Genomic DNA, 19,766 nt, shown 5'->3' with positions numbered 1-19,766 from the left:
AATGAGTAATGACATGTCTGTGCCTGAGGTGGCAGCAGTGAGTCCGTTTATTTCGTGGTTATTATTGAATTAGTATGCAAATGATTCAAGAGCATGAATTAAAAAAAAAAAAAAGAAGTACTTTGTACTTTAACTTCCAGCTATCCATACATCACACTAGACATTTTTGAGGTGGTTTGCTAAATAATTTGGGTATAAAACTGTATGTTAAATAGACTTCAAGGCTGTGTTGTCCTGTTGAGGTGAAGGAGCTCCGAGGGAAGCGGGCGGCGGCGGTTTCACGTCATGGTCGGCTTGTTTTGTGTTGACACGGAAAATACTTGCAGCTGATGGAGCTGCTGCAGTTCTGCTCTCACCCATCGTATTCACTTGGAGCTCTTTGCACGATATCTGCTGTGTACAACGCGAGCCGCGTTGCCATGACGCTGGCTGCTTTTACTCCACATGATCTGACCAATCACAGCAGCAGAAACCTGAAGTCTGAACGGCCCGAGACAAACGGAAACAACCAACCTGGGCTGGAGAAACTGCTGCCTGCTGCATCATGTGGTCACATACGCAACAGGAACCTGATTGGGAGTCTCATCTTGGACTCAATCATAAAATCTCTATTCTGTTTACATTTAAATAAATTAAGTTTATGGCCATCTGAAAGAAAATGTTTTGCTTTTGTAGGTTCTTATATCATTATGATTTTTTTTTCACCAGTATTTTCAGGGACTTTAATGGACTCTTGAATCTCTTCAGATTAAAAAAAAATAAGTATTTAATGTCCTGATTGCAGTTATTTGAACTGTAGAATTCAGACTTGCAACCAAGAGAAAACCCCAAAATCTAACAACCGTGTTTGATTCCCCGAGTTTTATACAGTTTCCTTCGATTTACTCGCTTTTATACTGAGTAAAGCTGCTGGAACCCGACAATAATACAATTGCATTTATCATGAAAGACCTTGTCCTGCTTGGAGAAAATGAATACTTGGAATTTTTACGCCAAATCTGGAGGAAGAACAAAACAGAAACATTTCTCAAGAGGGAAATCCAAACACACAAATGATCTGTTTTTTTTGCGAGTACTAAAATATTGGGACACAATTTCATTAAGATTCAGATTTTGAGGGGAAAATCATTCAAAAATTCACATCTTTATGAATAAATATAACATTGGTGCTTTATGTCCACCACAGTTTCAGAGATTTGACGAGGTTCAGCTTGAATTAATTACCATTTTTATCAAGTCAAAATGAGCAACTATTTCATCCTTTAAAGACATTGAGACATGAATAATCCCTCCAAAATAATAAAGTAATAAATTCAAGCAGCCGTCATGAAATATTCAAAACTATAAAAACACATATTCACAACACAGAAAGCTAGTGCGTTGGGGCTGCTCAATATATTGTTGGTTTACCATTCCGACGATAAACATGTGCAATACGCAAAAGACGATAAAATATATCTTCATGTATGTTGAAAACAAAATCTGCACATTTAAAATGAGACAATTTTACAATTCATATTGGAAGATTTTCTTCCACACCGCCCCCTTCAGGTTTCTTTGCAAATCGCAGCCTGTTTGTTCTTTTCTAACTAAAGTTACAAAACCCACCGTTTCTGGGCTCAAATATATAAAACAGAAGGTAAATCCATGTTTGGGAATGTTTTAAGGCAATCATTAAAAAGCAAAAAAAAAACATTTATCCATTATGCAATTTGTGTTTCTCTGGTTAGAAATTCATCATTTGATTGAGTCAAATGACGAATTTCTAAATTGTCAAATTTTAATATCAATGAAAACATTTATCTGCAAGAAAACAAGCTGGATAATTACCAACAGAGTAGATCATCAAATAAATGAGACAAACCGTCTCTGTTGTGCTTTTTCCTCGAGAGAAGCAAATTCATGTTGCTGTGGGACGAGATTATTCAGAACCAAGAAGTTCTCAGTTCAGTGCCGAGTGGGCCGGACGGGTAAAATATTGCCATAATAACCTTTAAATTTAAACTTTAAAGGTTTTCTTTGTTGTGGTTACCATGATGAAAATGTCTATATTTTCACAAAACCAAACATTTACTACGAAAAATAAACTTTTATTCCAAACTTCTGGTGCAAGATCCAGTGAAATGTCCAGGGAACTTCTCCTATTGGAGTTTCCATGTTTTAATAAACTCACCCTGACAGAATAGATTTGGTTTGTTGGTTTGACGGTAACGAGGTCTCCAGCTTTCCCTCTGAAATCTCAGCTCGGGTCTCACTGTTGTGTTTTGTCCGTTACTCTTAAGAAATGTATTAAAAATTTAAAAAAAATTAAAAATATGCAGCCTTCTTATGTCTTTGATGTCACGTTCAGAATATTTCTGTATATTTTTCACTGTATAAAAAAAAAAAAAAAAAGTCCTGTTCCATTTCTATTATTGACGCAGGCTGTGCCCTCCCTTATGGAAATCTGTGGATGCACCCCCGCTCATCACGGTAAGGTTCAGAAAGGAAAAAAACGTTTTCTTTTTTAACTGTGGAACCTCATTTCAAGACGATGCAAACATTTAATCAAAATTAATCTGACAATCCCAGCATGTTGTGCAATACCACACAGCCTGCAATCTTGTGCCATAGAGCAACAATAGCTTCTTTTACCTCTCCATAACAGGTCACATCGGCCTGTAATTATTGTTTACGGCACCTCGGCTCCATTTAAGGGCCAACCGAGCGGCGAGTCTGTAATTTCCAGGATTTGCAAGCTGCTCACAGAAATTACAGTCATGGATGAGAGGATTATTTAATTCCCGAGTCCTAGTAAGGTCAGGATTTCACACACCGCTGCGTGGCCTTGGATTTAAACAGGAGCTTGATGGTGAATGATACAGTCAGTGAAGAGGAGCAGTGCTGAGCCCAGACACTCGCTCCCTCCGAGGAACACCAAGAAGAAGATTGCCGCACATAAGGTATTGAATCTATTGCACATTAGGCCTTTATTTAAATCCTGTGTTTCTCACACAGTCACCTACACACTGACACACACTAATGGCTGCTGTACAAGGTTTCTCCACCTTCACTGGAGCAATTAGAGCTTCAGTGTTTTGTAGAAGGACACGTCTACATGTTGACATGGAGAAACCTCCAACCTTGGTTAGAAGATGGAGTAAATAAATATTGTCACGATCATAACTGTGATCGAGAGTTTTTATTAGAGCTGGGCGATGTGGCATTAAAACAAATATATGATTCTTTTAAAGAAAAATTCTAGTTTCGATTCAATTTTCTTTTTGTTTCCTCGGTGTACTTTAAAATGACTGCAGACATCAGATATGTTGTCAAAAGGGCAAATTTATTGCTGTGGTCGTCCTCAGAGGTAAAGTGCATATAAACAATCTAAAAATAGAAATTAAATGAGGCTCAGTCGTTTAGTAAATTCTAGCGTTAACTCAGGCTGAAGCAAAAGTGCAACAGCAGCTACAAGGAAGGAACGGTAGAACGGAACGACAAAAATACCCCAAAATCAAAATCTTTTTTAACTACAAATTCAATGAAATCGTTTTGTTTTTTTTGCCCGGCCCTAGTTTATACATCTGTAGAACGTTCAAACTACAGCCGAGAAATGGATTTACAAGTCACTTTAAGGAATTCCTCAGTCTGACCGTCCGACCACAGACAAGATCCAGCAGCATATTTGTAAAGTGAGTTTCAACAGGAAGTTTAGAAAAGTTGAAGTAATCCTGAAAAAAAGGACAGAGACTCATTGCACCACTCTAGAAGTTCACGTTAGTTCTTATTTGAAGTCGTCCCCTGATGGCGGCGCTGTAAACCTTCCTCTGCGGTGAACCACCCGGATCGGTGACGGGACGGAGATCAAGGCGTTTTCTGAACGGCAACAAGTCTCATGTTATCTTTAGCCTCGTCCACTAACTGCTGTGTTTGCCCTGTGGGACCAGGCGGAGATGGGAAGATGATTGCTTCATGGAGACACTCCCCTCTTGTTTCAGTCCCCCTCCTCTTCATCTCCCGTCGCCCTTCCTCCTCTGTCTCCTCCCCTCGCGGCTCCTCCTCCCCCCCCCCAGCGCTCGCAGGATAAAATAGCGGCTGCTTCTTGTTTGGATAAGTTAATGCTGAGATGTCAGCCTGGACTCTGATGTACACCACCTGCCTTGGCCTCGGGCTGACCTCGGACTCCAGCTCCCACTGCAGAGACATTCCAGTGCTTTTCTGGTGGTGTGTTTACACTGCTGCAGCCCCCCCCCCCCACCACCACCACCATAATCTGCCTCATCACAGAGGACAGTGGTGGGCCTCAGACTCATCCCAAAACAAGCTGGAACGACGAGGGATCTGAAATCCTTCAGAGGAAACGTTTTCTTCAAAGTGTTGAATTAAATAGAAAAGGGAAAAGTCAGCGGACAACTTTGGTTTTACGCCTGCGAGTCGTGAATTCAGCTCCTCACATAGAGATAGATAGATAGATAGATAGATAGATAGATAGATAGATAGATGGATAGATGGATAGATGGATAGATGGATAGATGGATAGATGGATAGATGGATAGATGGATAGATGGATAGATAGATAGATAGATAGATAGATAGATAGATAGATAGATAGATAGATGGATAGATGGATAGATGGATAGATAGATAGATAGATAGATAGATAGATAGAATTAAGATGTTAAGTACACTAAACATGTATTATACATAAGCAGATTCAAATTAAAAGGTAAAATCTTTCTTAAAATTTTTCTGAAACATTAAAAGTTAAACTTTTTAAATGAACATTCATTTCAGTGAAATTTCTTATTGATTTTATTTAATTTTCTTACCTTTAGTTTAATCAATTTGCTATAATTTAATTAAATGTAATTTGCTGACATTTAATATAAACTTTTTTTTTTTACATTCCTGTTTAAATTAATTTATATCTTGTTTTTTTATGATCAGTTTTACTTTTCTCTGGTCATCTATACATTTTATTTACTGATTCTTTATAACCTGCTCTTTACACTCAGTTTCACTCTTATGAAATGCTTTTCATTATTAAATGTTTATTTACGTCTTCATTTTTCTCCGTTGTTTCCCCTCGTCCATGCCGAGCCAGTCGTCTGTGACTCTGAACTCTACCAGCCTGAGTGGAAGGTTCCACGTGCATAAAGTGTGATTGTTCAGCCTGCAGCGCCTCCCCTCAGCTCCGTGAACACTTTATGAACACCGTCATCTCTCTACTGTCTGCCCTTAGAATGAGCTAAAGCTGCTGATTTAGATTAAATCAGACCTGAAGAGAAAAAGAGAAGACATTTATATTTCAGGAAGCTGACACACGTCCTAAATATCTTAACATTTTCGAGGCCAGCGTCACTTAAAAGGTGCAGTGTGTTTAAAATGAGTAATTGCATGCCTGTGCCTGAGGTGGCAGCAGTGAGTCGTGTAGGACGTGCTAATTCTTCTCAGAATTTTAGCCGTTTGTTTTATAGTTATTGATTCCCAAAAAACTCTAGCTTCGGCTTTGATTTACTACTTAATAATATTTTTCTTTTTTTAAACTGGACAGAGAGCAGAGTAGATGCTGGACTGACATTACAAGACACGTTGTGTTCAGCAAATCATTTACAAGACATTTTTTTTTCGTAAACGGGGGAAAGCACAACTTTTTTGAAACACTGCTACTGCACATGTGCACCACGGCTGAAGTAAATAGTTCTTCTGCACATGCTCAGGAGGTGGAAAATAACAAAAACAATTCCCTCCGCCGTGCCATGACTCCTAGTCTGTTTTCTCCTGAGACTTGGTTGTTTTATAAGTTGACAGTCACTGGAACAACAACCCAACTTGGTCGTCTGTTCGTAAGAATGTCCATGTCGTCCCATTGTTATTATTTATAGCAGATTGCTCGCTGCACACATTGGTTTCATTACAACGTCAACAAATAGCTCAATACATTTGTAAAAAACGTAAGAAACGTGTACAGATACATTCTGATTTAAAAGTCATTTAAACGAAAAAAAGAGAAGAAAAAAAAAAAAAAAAAAAAAAGTCATTTAAACAAAAATGGTATACTTTGTTTTATATAAAATGTGACCTACATTTAGCCTTTATTTCCTTGAAAACATACATACAAAAGAAAACACACACACACACACACACACACACACACACACACACACACACACACACACACACACACACACACACACACACACACACACACACACACACACACACACACACACACACACAGATAAAAGAGTCCATGTAGTTTTACCTTCAGTTAAATCTCTCCAGCTCCTCGGATGAGCAGAACGTGATGGAGACCTCACAGCAGGAGGTCCACGCTGCCTGGATGAATTTTCCCACGCGTCGTCAGGAAAGCCCGGTGTTTCGGATCGACTGGTTTCCCTGTTGACTGGTGACCGACCTTCTTTATCTTCCGTCGTTGCTGTTAGTAACAGTAGTTTTAAAACGGGACTCGCAAAAGGTACGGCACTTAATTGTACACTTTATTGTAAATGCGATTACACGGCGTCCGCTAGCGCAGCGACAGGTTTCTGTCGGGGATTTAAACATCTGACGTTACTCGAAGCAACAAGTGACGCTGCAGGAAGTTCGTCACCAGTTACCAAGGAAACCAGTTAATCCAAAACACCGGCAACAGCCAGCTGTTTGCTTCGCCACCGGCTCGTGAGTTCGCGAACTGACAGGTAACAGTTTCAAAGGTCGCTCGAAAGCAGTGTCAAAGCCAGGCGGAGTCCAGAACCGAGCAGTCAACACCCGAGCCAAGGTCCAAAATATAGAACCAGAGCAGATAATAATCCAAAATAGATGTTTAAAACACAGACGCGCAGGCAAACGTCAGTCCACCGGAACCGGAAGTTATTAAATATCAGATCAACGTGCAGCTGTGATGAACGGGAATAAGATATGATTTGTTTTAATATCGATATAAAAATCAATATATACTTATGTCAATATATTGATATCAGTCCAAGTGCATGTTGATATTATTCTGTTTCTGGGTGAAATAATAAAGAAAATTCAAGTTTCCATATTTTGACCAGTTTGTGTTTGATCAGGTCCAGAAAATGTGATCATGTTCAAGGTGACTGTGGATTTTCGGACTTTCTGAATAATGACATTAAAAAACATATTACTCAATTGCATTTGAACCTTTGTTTGCTTTGCTTTCATAAATCTATTCCGAAGTGATCTTTCTCACAGCTGATAATATCTACAATCAGTTAATTTAACAAAACTGTCTTTTATTCCTGTTTTTTTTATTTGTATTCTTTATTTATTCAATCCTCACTCAAATATCTTGGAGCTGTTTTTCTACCTTTCTGGTGAAGACCGTTTCCACAGCTCAGGAGCGTCCAAGATAACTTCCTGTTCACTTGTCTTCACAAATCTGCCTTGAAATGCTGCAAATCTCTTGATCTGACCTTCAAAGAGCCTGAAGCCGCTCTGATCCGGATCTCTTCACACCAGCTCAAACTCAAGACCAACAATTCAAGTCGACTTAGAGCAGCGATGTCAAACATAAGGCCTGTGGGCCAAAACCAATCCGTCCCGTAAAGCAGGAAGCAAATTGCAAAAAATTTCATAGAAAATAATGATTTTTATTCTTTTTTTTTTTTTTTTTAAATGTCTTGAGCGTAGCGGACATACGTCATTAAATATAACAAACTAGTGTTAGTCTCAGCCGTGCCGTCAGAGTGACTTTGTAAAAACATGTAAAATGCAACAGCTTTATGAGTTTTATAAACATTTTTCTGTATTTTGTACGAGAAAGTTACATTAAAACTTCATGTTGGGATTGTAGTCATGTTTGGCAGAAATTGTTAGGTTTTTTTATTGTGAAAATATAAACATTTTAATGTGTGTCACAACAAATAAAAGTTTAATTTAAAGGTCGTTATGGTTCTATTTGTCCAGTCCCGCCGTCTCTAAATGAACCTGGGCTGTGTGTCGGTCCTGAACTGAAATGAGTTTGACGCCTCTGTCTTAGACTTCCTCAGATATACTGGAACATTTTCTCATTTCTGGGCCTTTGAATCCTTCACATCAGAGTCTGGACCCCCAGAAAACTATACAACCGTTAAAAAAAGCTAGAATTTAAGTAAAGCAAATAATTTTATTAAAAGTAAAAACCACTGATAAGGGATGAAGTCTTCACAGTCTCCATCATGATCTATTGTTTGTTATGAGAAATGTTTTTGACAGGCTGCTGAACTTATGACAATTAAAATGAGGTTCAAAAATCATATTTTAATATTTTTGTGTCCTGGGTTCTTTAGTTGTACCATACAAATACAATCTATAGAGTTTTGTCTGAAGATTATACTGTCTGATTGTTCTATTTGTTCTTTCTTCCTGGCTACAGGCTTCGTTCTGTAATGGAGGAGTAAAATGCAATAAAAAGAAGATAGACAGTCAACTAAAAACACATACAATTACCCACAAAACTATATCATCTATATTAAGTACATTTAAAAAAGAAAAGAAAGAACAAATATTGCAGTGGGAGTTATGATTGGATAAGACGTTTTGCTGTTGTAAAAAAGTTAAATCCATAAAAAGAAAAGCCCAACATGAATCATACAATAATACTGTTGTTTGTTGTTGAATTTTTGAATCTGTCTGTGCTCTCTAAAATAAAACAAACTACTGAATCTGATGCTTGAAATGGCACAAACCCTGTGTAAATGGATTTGAGGACTAAAGAGGCCCATTTTAGTCCACTTCACCTTTTTCCCATGCAGCCATGTGCTCCAACAGCTGCTTCCAGTCCGGTCCTGACCACCTACATCGTGTCCCCGCCGCCCATTGCTGATAACACGTCGATTAAAGAGACGCTCAGTGTCTGTCACAGCCGCCACCTGCTCTCTGACCCAGACAAAGACCTTCAAATCACCACATCCTCAATGTTTAAACCTGCTACTTTTACATGGGAATCCAAATGTGGTAATCACTGTGTGTATTTTAATCATTTATAAGTACGCTCTGTGAATTAAACCATCACAGGTAATGATGGATATTATCAGGAGCGTGACAGTTTTTTGTACGTAACCAAACATTTCCAGTAACCAACAGGTCATGAGGAAGTTTGACCTCAATACAGCTAAAGAGTGAACATTGCCGCCATCTAGTGGTGAGAAAATAGAACAGCAGCAAACGTCCCTTTATAAAATCCAAGATTACAGAAATATGGTATATTTAGGCCACACAGTTTGAACTCGGGATGGTTGTTTGTTGCACGAGGGATAATTCTAAGTCAGGGCTATCAAACATAAAGGCCCGTGGACCAAAAGTAAATGATTATGTAGCCATAGTAACAATCATATGAATAAATTAAACCAAAAACTCCACCACACTCGACAAGAACGTCTCAGTATTACTCAGCTTGTTTTCTAGATTTGTAGCTGATGCTGATCTGTATGAGAAATTCAGTGAATGGACTCTTCCATCCTCGAAAGAAGTAATAATTACAGATTAATCTGAGTCACATCGAAATAGATTGCTCACATTGACACGTAAAACTCTTCAGAGATCCAGGATGAAGACTTGAATCACTTAAATCAGGGATGTCACACATATTCTAGTTCAGGGGCCACAAAAGGTGCAATGTCATCTGGAGTGGGCTGGACCGGTAACATAGTGCAGTAATAACCTTTAAATGTAAAGACTGGTGTGGTGCAGGGTACACGTGATGAAGATGTCGATATTCTCATGAAACCAAACAACTACAAGAGAAAATGACATGAAGCTGTGTGAGAAGCTCATAGTTCCTGATTGTACGTGTAAAATTGTGGAAATAAATAAATGAAATTAAGCCAATTTTAATGAAACTTTCAGGTGAAAAATACAGTGAAATGTGGAGAAATAAAAAAACTTCTATTACTGTTGGATTATCTGTGTTTTTATAAACTCACCTTGTCAGCGTGGCTTTGAGGCCAGTAGATAGTTTAGCTCTCACCTCCGGTCTGTGTTGTGTCTGACACCTTTTAAAAATTTAGTTTTCAAAGACAAACCTTTTTTCTTATAAATTTACACAATCTGCTTGGTTTGTCGTCGGCTCGGCGCCTGACGACGAGGAGCCGGTTTTGGCCCACGGGCCTGAAGCTCGACAACCACCGGCTTAAGATGGAAAAGTTCTGTCCTCACTGTGTCTGAATAAACACACCGACAAGCTCATCTTTGTTTCAGAAAGTTTTAATGTAAAAGGACACAACGATACAGGGTTTGGTGACAAAATGGAGGAAAACCAAAAAAAAAAAGAGAAGACAATCTTTGTTTACTTGTCTTTCTCCTTCTGCTCTTTCTCCTTCTTGTCCTTCTCGGCCTTGGCCTCCTCGGCCTCGTGTCGTTTGATGAGCTCCTCCACCTCCTTCTGTTTCAGCACTTTGATTTTGGTTTTGCCTTCTTCTCGTGTCAGGGTGGCGATTTCCACTGGAAGCAGGACGCAGCTGTGTGTTAGTTTGACGTACGAGACCTTCTGCACAGTCCCAGTCGTTACTCGACTGTGTGCGAATATTAACACGACAACTTTTTGTTTTGTTGCGACTGAATAAAGTTAAAATAATCCTCCCGAGCCTCACCTTTCTCCGCGGACAGCTTGCTGACGTCCATCGTCTTGTTGAGGACTTTGACGGCCAGAGCCAGAGCAGAGGACAGACTCATCTCTCCCTCTTTGAAGTCCTGCTTCAGCATGGAAACTGCAGCCTGAGGAAAAGACCAATAGAAATGCATTAAATTTGACATTTCATTTTTAAATGTTTCCCACTCTGCCTGATGTGTCTATCGGCAGCATTTCACCGCCGCTCCCGGGAGACTCACCGCGCTGTTGTTTCCGATGCAGGTTGCCTTCCAGCCTCCGTAGTTGCCGCTGGGGTCGCTCTGGTACAGCTGGAAGCCGTAGTGTTTGTCCCAGCCCATGTAGAGCAGAGACACTCCAAACGGCCTCTTTCCTGAAGAGACAAAGCACACGGCTGTCAGGCCCGGCCTGAAAACCACACTGGAGGCGTCTGCTCATATTACACGGCCGCTGCGGGGGAATATTTTAATTTCACCTCCAAACTGTGTGTAGGCCTGCTTGATGTCACACAGAGCGGTGACCAGCTGCTCGCAGGGGATCGGCTCCTGGTACTGCAATAAATACCTGGAGAGGAAATTCAACCGATCCGTCAGCAGAGTGAGTGTGAAACGTCTCCTGAAACTCAAGACTCCAATGTAGAAGTTACTCTCTATACCGGGGACGGCAAACAAATGAAATGTACCAGCTGTGAGAAAATTGACATTAATTGCTGCATTTATTTATTTGACCACCAGGGGCGCACTTTACTCTGTCTTATGAGGGGAGTCAATTCTACTGATTGGGATTACTACACAGGTGTAGAAACGTTTCCACATTAAAGATCAAGTCTAGAACATGACAAGTTATTCTGACCGTAATATGAACCAGCAGACTATATTTTTGAGTTCCAGGTACATGTTTTAATGCGTTTGAAGATGTAAATACGACAATAAAAATCCACTAATCTGTAAACCGTAAAGGACATGGTGAACGGAGGCAGAATATTGTTGAAATTGCACTTCTTTTATTCAGGATTGTCATGTGTTGTAAAGGTATAGTTCATTAAATGTGAACTTCTTCATTACACATTAAGACTTTGTTGCACTAAAACAAAGAAAGAGATTTAGAGTTCCAGTTATTTATAGATGATAATGATGTTATTTACAGGTTCTCCCCATCTGAGATCAAATTGCGCTGTAAGTAAAATACTGTCATGAGTTTAACACCGCTTCTCTATAATCTAATCTACAAGTTCAAAATCACAACCCGATAAATGTTTGATCCAAGCTGCTTTTACGCGTCTAAATTACGCAATCATCCAAATAGAAAGACAGAAAGAGAAAAGTCAGATAGTGGACAAAGCAGGGATGATGATGAATGAAAAGATAAAGAAACAGCATGGATAGAAATAGAAAGGTAGACAGAGACAGAATAAAGGAATAGAGATGAGAAAGGAATCTGGACAGAGAGACAGAACAAAGTTTAAAGACAGACAGGCTTCAGTAGTTTCGACACATTTAACATGTTAAACTCATAATCAAACACATTAATGCAGGTTCCTGTGTAAAACTGACCTCTGTGCGATTAGCCGCAGCTCGTTAGTCAGGACATTAGCATCTGATGTGATCCCAGCAACGCTGCAGGCCATGTCTCTGGAAACATCACAGCAGGCAGGTTAAGGAAACTCTCAGACCGTCTTCATGGAAAACTCGGGTGCTGTGATTTAAAATCCCTCACTCGTTGAGTTTGTAGATCTTCTCGGAGAAGAAAACCTCGTCCAGCAGCTTGTGGATGTTGCGTCTCTCTGCGGCTAACAGCACTCCATTGTTGGCTAAAATCCCCAGGCAGGTTCCAGCGTGGCCGATGGCCTCCATGGCGTACTCCACCTGATACAGCCGTCCTGTTAGAGATCGACAAGCATTATTCAGAGCGTTCACTCCTAAAGCTCAATTCAAATACATGTAAAGACTAAAGTAACTTTTACTTCTATTACTGTGACCACTACGTCGAATTTACACGTAGGAGTGAATCTTATGTGGCCCCTAAAGAACTTCAAACTCATGATGGTCCTTTACTTTGAAAGTCCAGAAGTAACCGTAAACGCCATTTATTGAAATACGTGACTCATCACAGTGACACTATCCTGCTTTGACATCGCAGTGTTTCCATATTGATGTTTAACTTCAGTTTTGGTTCATGCAGAGGGAAGAAAGTTAAACGGGAGACAATATTAAAACTGAAAACACATCTGAGTGAGGAGTGCTTGAAAAACATCACGTTCTCCCACAATATCAGGCGTCACATCTTCTGCCGTTTCTCTCATAGATATGTGGTTCTGAATCAAGACATTTAAGATTTTCATATTTTAATACCAGAGAAATGTATTTTACCCAAACAATTAGTTATTCTATGTCACTTAACCTCAAATTTACTATTATAGCCCTTGATAAAAATGACACCATGTGGTGTTTCTAAAAATGCCAAATTACATTAACATTGGTAACTTATATATATATATAACCTATATATTTCAACATAATGCTAGAATATGACCATGTTAACAGGCACGTTGCATCGTACAGCTGCTGTTTGATATTTAATTGTTAAAGAGGAATAAGACTTGCCTTCAGGTGAAAATATGGTTGTTCTGGAGTCATATCTTCGAGACTAAAAGAGAAAGAAAGGCGCAGTAAGAGTTAGTTAATCAGCTTTATGAATCAGAAAAAAAAAATATTGCACATTTAATCAACAGTATTATACCAACCATGATGTCAAGTCACTGAAAATATCCTGAAAAACAAACAGAAGTTTGTCATCCAACAGAAACTAGAACCCAAGCAACTTAATATATGCACAAGGAACACTACCTTCCAACTATGTCTAACGGTGGGATAGCCACTGACCAAAAACACAGTTAAAGGTGTAATCTGTAACTTCTGAAGCACATTAACTATGAAGTTATAATCCTCTGACAGCTCGCAGGCTAACTGATGCTATACAATGAATCTGCAATATCTCCACATGCTAGGTGGCTAACTGTTAGCGACACGCTTCATATCAAGCTACATCTTCCAGCTGGCCTACAACAAACACTCATAGTACCATCGAAACGTGTCAATAAACCAAACTTAGTTTAGTTCTGGAGTGTGGTTTGATCGTTACCTGAGGAGAATGATTCAGAGTTGGAGCACTTTAGCTCACAGCTTCACTACTTTCGGTTTAAGGTTTCCTCGCTGGACCCGGCGTCCGGCAAGAGTGAAGCCTCCAAGGACCACCGCCACCTGGCGGCCGGAGGACGAATGTAAATTTTAAAAGCTGAAATACAATTCAATCAAAATAAAGATATGAATGTATGATCATGTTCATTTTGTCATGATTTTTAAAAGCCACTCAATTAAAAACAAACGGCTTATAATATATGATTGAGTTAAAAATCCCAGTTTTCAGGTATTTTAATGACTACACTGTACTTGGGCTTAGGAGGTCGGTAGCGAGTCAGCTCAACTTTTGCGAGCCTGAAATAAAAGACGACAAAGAAGAAACTCTGCGCTCTGATTGGTTGTTGAGGCAGCATGGCGTTTGAATGGAAGCCGGAAGAGCTTTAGCATTTAGCGGACTAGCTGGAGAGATGCTAACGTCATGTTTATTAACCTTATAGACACTAACATACTTTAATTTTATTCTAAATGAGCTGTTCACGCTCGGTTTAATACTCGAATTCCGCACAGAAGACATGACACTGTAATAAACAGTGTATAAAGGTGAGATGTTTATTTATTTGATACTAAACCGTTTATTACCTCTTCGCCAGATGAGCTAACAGACGCTAACGACACGTCCAATAACTTTAGAAAACATTTAGTTGTGTGATCGTTTCTCTTCGTCTCTCAGGTTTAGTTCGTGTTTATGGTTAAAACACGGCCTCTATCGCAGGTTTCAGCTGGGGACACGGTGTCCTTTGACTCCGGGGTCAGACTCGGATGTGTGTTTTACAACATGTGTAACAGCATGCTAACAACAGCTTCACCAAAGCTACTTGTTTATCTGAGGCATCGTGGTTATTTTACAGATCGAGTTTACAGGATAACAAGTGAACTGTCATCTTTATAGACAAGTGAGGACGAGTGAAATAATATTACTGAGGGAGGGGCGAGAGTTCACCGGTTTGTTTTCATTCTTAAGGTCAAACATGAAAGAGGTTAAAAATTAATTTTGTTAACTTAAGTACATCACTTCATAAGTTCTTCAGGTGTTTCAAGTAAACACAGCATCAATGCTTCTGTTTACAAGATGATCAGAAGTCATATGAGTGAGAGATCATTACCTTTAGTTTACTCTATTTGCAACCTTCACGCAATGTCCCTAACTCATTGAAATCTTTAAAATGATATAGGAGTGCCTACCCGTTTTGTTAGAAGCATAGAATTGGAAAAGCCGAGCTTCACTGATCTGTCTTAAGATCTTTGTGTTAAATAACACGGGTCTTGTGGAGTCCATACCTCGCCAGGTCATATCAGGCAGGCGGTCATAATGTAGTGGCCACTTTGCTGACTGTTGTGTTTGTGCTTGGTAGGCAGGAGTCAGTCTGATGAAGGGGGCCCTACAGCTGACAGGATGCAGCAGAAAAGGAACATCCAGATCATCGAGTGGGAGGACCTCGACAAGAGGAAGTTCTATTCCTTCGGGGTGTTCATGACAATGACTATCCGGGCCACCGTCTACCCGGCCACGCTGATCCGTACCCGGCTGCAGGTGCAGAGGGGGAAATCCCTCTACAGCGGCACCTTCGATGCCTTCTTCAAGATCCTGCGGGCGGAGGGCGTCCGGGGCCTGTACCGTGGCTTCATGGTCAACACCTTCACCCTCATCTCAGGCCAGGCGTACATCACCACCTACGAGCTGGTGAGGAAGTATGTCTCCCAGTATTCTGAGGACAATACTGTCAAGTCACTGGTGGCCGGCGGTTCAGCCTCCCTGGTGGCTCAGAGCATCACCGTCCCCATAGACGTGGTGTCTCAGCAGCTGATGATGCAGGGCCAGGGGCAGCACCTCACCCGCTTTCGCCTCAACACCAGCACAGAGACCGGAAAACCAAAGAAGGTGTTCGGCCAAACCAGGAACATTATGGCTCAGATTTTTGCTGCTGACGGCTTCCGCGGCTTCTACAGGGGATATGTGGCTTCCTTACTCACATACATCCCAAACAGTGCCGTCTGGTGGCCTTTTTATCACTTTTATGCAGGTAAGAAGCTCAAACTTACAGCTTGGATCACAAAAGACACTTGGTGTAATAACTTCCAGGGCATGAAGATTGTTTTTTTTGCTCTCAGTGCTGAGAAATATTATTGTTAAGATGAATTACTCTTCTGCAGGTTTTCTACAACCTCAAACATACTTCACCCTTCAATGAGAAGAACAGCATATAAACTATCATTCCATCTGTCTTATTAGGGAAGTACCTGGAAACGTAAACATTTGAATAAACAATGGTCATCTCATAAGAGAAAGAATACTCAGCAAACAGTCTGAATGTATTCAGGCTCAATATGTTCCATTCATTTCCTTCAGACCTTCAACAAAGTTAAAAATTAACTCTCAGGCCAGCTGAGGTGCAGGGACATCCGGTCGTTCAGCCGAGTAATCGCGCCGATCCCCATCACCTCAAAAGCAAAGTTAATGAGAAAATGATCAATGTGAAGAACTAAAGTTAAACCTCAATAACTGGTTTAACTTGTGCAGCAAAGGAAAATGTTCTACTTTCATATTAATTAGCCATGTTAGTGTACAGGCCCGTTTGAGTCCACAGATATACGCGTCAATATAATTAAAGGTATCAATAGAGAAGCAGGCAAAGATGAGCAACGCTCTTAGAATATAATGTGCAGCCGTGAAATATAAAATTAAATGATCATTAACTGACTGGAGGCTGGTATCATTAATCAGATGCAGTGGAAGGAGCCTGGAAGCTTTGTAATTTAGTCACCTTATCACTATTGAAACAAAAACTTTTTATCCACATTAACATTAAAGCAGTTTATTTACATGTAAATCCATTAGAATTACATACAATCATTTTGTTGCACAGCAGAACATCTTATAGTTGAAGGAACAATATTTTGTGTAACCTGCCCAGAGAGCTCATCACAGATAACTTGAAACAACAAGAATTAAAATAACGTATTTAGTTCAATGTGGAAGGACTCACACGGTTAGAATTGTTGTAATTTGTGGACAGAAGTGATGAAGCTGTCACAGCCCTGGGCTGGTCGTCACCCCGTGGTTAATGAGTGATCCATTGGTGTCATGTTCCACAGAACAACTCTCCAAACTGGCTCCCAGTGACTGTCCTCATCTGCTCCTACAAGCCATGGCTGGACCTCTGGCTGCTGCCACTGCCTCCACCGTCACCAACCCAATGGATGTGGTCCGAGCAAGAGTGCAGGTAAATGATATAGTCGCCCTTTTTCCACGGGTACAACAAGTAGTGAGGAATCCATACACGTACCTCGTTGGCCCCGAGCCAATTTACAGCAATTAATGAATAATTATTCAGTTTATTTGACGGTACCAAGCTGTTGATTAAATTAAGAGACACAGAATAAGTTCTTTTCATTGAATTAGTGAACATAATCCCTTAAGTTTTTGTTTATGTTCTCAACCGTAGTTTATTTATGCTGATTTTAAAACCTTGTTCACATTATGTGTGAATGTGTTCCACATGGCTGAAGGCAATTGTAATCTTTATAATTCTAAGGATAATAGTACTAACGTCGTTTATATATCACTTTTCAAAAAGGTTGGAAACCACTTTCAAATAAATTCCCGAGACAATAAAATCTAATTCTTCCCACTATGGTTAGAGGCTATTTATTTACAATTGGTAGGTCAATACATAGTCTGCAACTGTTGATGTTGATGTACAAACGATGGAAAACCTAAGCTGGTGTGTGTGTGTGTGTGTGTGTGTGTGTGTGTGTGTGTGTGTGTGTGTGTGTGTGTGTGTGTGTGTGTGTGTGTGTGTGTGTGTGTGTGTTGCAGGTTGAAGGGAGGAGCTCCGTCATTGAGACCTTCAGACAGCTCATCAAGGAGGAAAGCTTCTGGGGTTTGACCAAAGGACTCTCTGCTCGCATCATTTCCTCCACGCCCACCGCCATCGTCATGGTGGTCGGCTACGAGACTCTGAAGAAGCTCAGCCTGCGCCCGGAGCTGGTGGACTCCAGACACTGGTAGAGGATCTGTGGACCACGTGCCATTTTGAACCCCCCCCACACACACACACACACACACACACACACACACACACACACACACACACACACACACACACACACACACACACACACACACACACACACACACACACACACACACACACACACACACACACACACACACACACACACACACACACACACACACACACACACACAGAGGCACTCTCAGAAACAAAATAACTCCATGGTTGATTTTTATCACAGTGGATGAACAGAAGAGAAATCAGTGTGCGGTGGGGTTACCCTCTGACCATAAGTCAAACTCCGGCCTCGTTTCACACGACAACGTTTCAAGTGAAAACGCGTCGTTCCACAAAAAGTTCTGAGCAGAAAAGCTGCAAACGATGTAGTTTCCATGTCGGGCCACCAGTTGTGGCTGTTAGTTGTTTTTGTAATGAAACCACACACACACACACACACACACACACACACACACACACACACACACACACACACACACACACACACACACACACACACACACACACACACACACACACACACACACACACACACAGGCAGAGAACAAAACGCTGGAGAGATTAACGATGGCAAGAACACGGACACTCTTAGTGGACAGACGACCACGTTGGGTTGTTATCACAGTGACTGTCAAAATAAAAGTACCAAGCCGAGGAGAATATTGACTGGGAGTCATGAGGCGACGGAGGAAAACGTTATTGTCTCGCACATAATTAACTATTTATTCACTACAGCCGTGTAAACGTGGCCTTCCAGGTTTTGCGGGACCTGCTGCAGGGACCGTCAAAACAAAACATGGCGACTTTAAATCTTCAGCCGTCGTGAGATGAAGCAGGTAGAAGACGGAGCTTTTATCTGAAGCAGTTCAGGTAGAGCCTGAAATGTTGGCACAGTCCTGTTTAAGTTTAATTAAACTCTTTTAGTTCGACGTCAATAACCTGCTTTCTTCTTAGTTTATAGCTCAACGTTGAAAGATGCCGATTGGCTCGTCACACCTTCGTCTCTTCTTCTTCACTGCCAGCGTCCTGTGCTGTGGACGCCGACCGTTATTTTGTGTGCTCGTCCAGCCTCGTGGTTACCGTAGCGACCGGCGTCGGTGTTTGACTCGAGGTTCACGGGGAAGCCGTAAACCTCCCGGTGACGCGTCACAAGTAAACAAACGTTTCCAGAATCAACAAACCAGCTTTCACCTCCTCTGCAGTTCTTCTATTCTGCCTTTCTCTCCTTTCGTTTCTCTTCTTCGAAGCGCCGCCGTCGTCGTGTCAAAATAAAGTCCGTCTGCTTTTAATCGCTAAATGTGCTCGAGAAGAACCGTAGACGTTAGAAGACTTTTGGGTTTTGAATTGTTCTGAACTTTACAAATTCCATTGCAGGATTTTATTCCATTTCATTTGAGTGCAGTTTTAGAAGAGTATTACAGTCACGAGTAACTGGGAAGTGGGAAAACTTCTGAGTAGGAGTGGAGTACATTCTACACGTTTTCAAACATGGTATTTTAGTACATATTACAAATATCAGGCAGGTAATTAATGGTGGGTTGATGAATAACTGGGAAGTGGGAAAACGTCTAGGAACAATCAGTTAAACTGCTTTCGAACTCGGAATTTCCTACTTGTAAAATGGGAACTTTTTCTACCTGTATGCAGTGTCTGATGTTATAGAACATATTGAAATATATGTTTATTAATTCAGAAGTCAAAATGTCCTACTTTCAAAGTGATCAATTTAAGAAGGATTTGTGCATTTACATCTTCTTCTTAACGATGTGCCCAGTTACTTTATCTCTAGCCCCCCCTGGTGGCGTGTCGGGTTAAGTTGATATGAGCTTCGGGGGGGTGGACCCGGGTTCGAATCCCTGTGTTTGCACAAAGTGTTTGTAGTGTTAAATATATTCAGGTTTATGCAACGTGTTGCCGTGGTGACGAGATGAGGCGCTTTCTGCCATAAATAAAGTATGA

General features: G+C 40.7%; 2 protein-coding genes across 2 annotated transcripts; one reads left to right on the top strand and one right to left on the bottom strand.

The window, feature by feature from the left end:
- Positions 1-10,181: 10,181 nt before the first annotated feature.
- Positions 10,182-13,803, bottom strand: LOC308126718 (proteasome subunit alpha type-4). Its single transcript, XM_080491293.1, has 9 exons — positions 13,715-13,803; positions 13,317-13,342; positions 13,177-13,219; positions 12,290-12,452; positions 12,127-12,204; positions 11,049-11,137; positions 10,816-10,946; positions 10,578-10,701; positions 10,182-10,428 (listed from the first exon to the last, which is right to left on the bottom strand). Exons 2-9 carry the CDS (start codon positions 13,317-13,319, stop codon positions 10,274-10,276), a joined length of 786 nt encoding a protein of 261 aa, XP_080347419.1. The 5' UTR covers positions 13,320-13,342; positions 13,715-13,803; the 3' UTR covers positions 10,182-10,273.
- Positions 13,804-14,172: 369 nt separating this feature from the next.
- On the top strand, positions 14,173-17,782 carry slc25a44b (solute carrier family 25 member 44b; the record flags this gene model as incomplete). Its single annotated transcript, XM_080458677.1, has 4 exons — positions 14,173-14,313; positions 15,126-15,794; positions 16,867-16,994; positions 17,591-17,782. Exons 2-4 carry the CDS (start codon positions 15,167-15,169, stop codon positions 17,780-17,782), a joined length of 948 nt encoding a protein of 315 aa, XP_080314803.1. The 5' UTR covers positions 14,173-14,313; positions 15,126-15,166.
- Positions 17,783-19,766: the final 1,984 nt, after the last annotated feature.

This window comes from Lipophrys pholis, assembly GCF_963383615.2.
Source record: "Lipophrys pholis genome assembly, chromosome: 2".
Taxonomy (NCBI): domain Eukaryota; kingdom Metazoa; phylum Chordata; class Actinopteri; order Blenniiformes; family Blenniidae; genus Lipophrys; species Lipophrys pholis.
Note: the sequence above shows the minus strand (reverse complement) of the source record. Positions and strands in the feature narration are given on the sequence as shown.

What these genes read in the sequence shown, in the direction of transcription:
- LOC308126718 (XM_080491293.1), bottom strand. An exon ending in GGCCTACACACAGTTTGGAG is followed by an intron (nt 10,947 to 11,048) that starts GTGAAATTAAAA and finishes TTGTCTCTTCAG; the next exon opens with GAAAGAGGCCGTTTGGAGTG. An exon ending in CAAGCTGTCCGCGGAGAAAG is followed by an intron (nt 10,429 to 10,577) that starts GTGAGGCTCGGG and finishes TCCTGCTTCCAG; the next exon opens with TGGAAATCGCCACCCTGACA.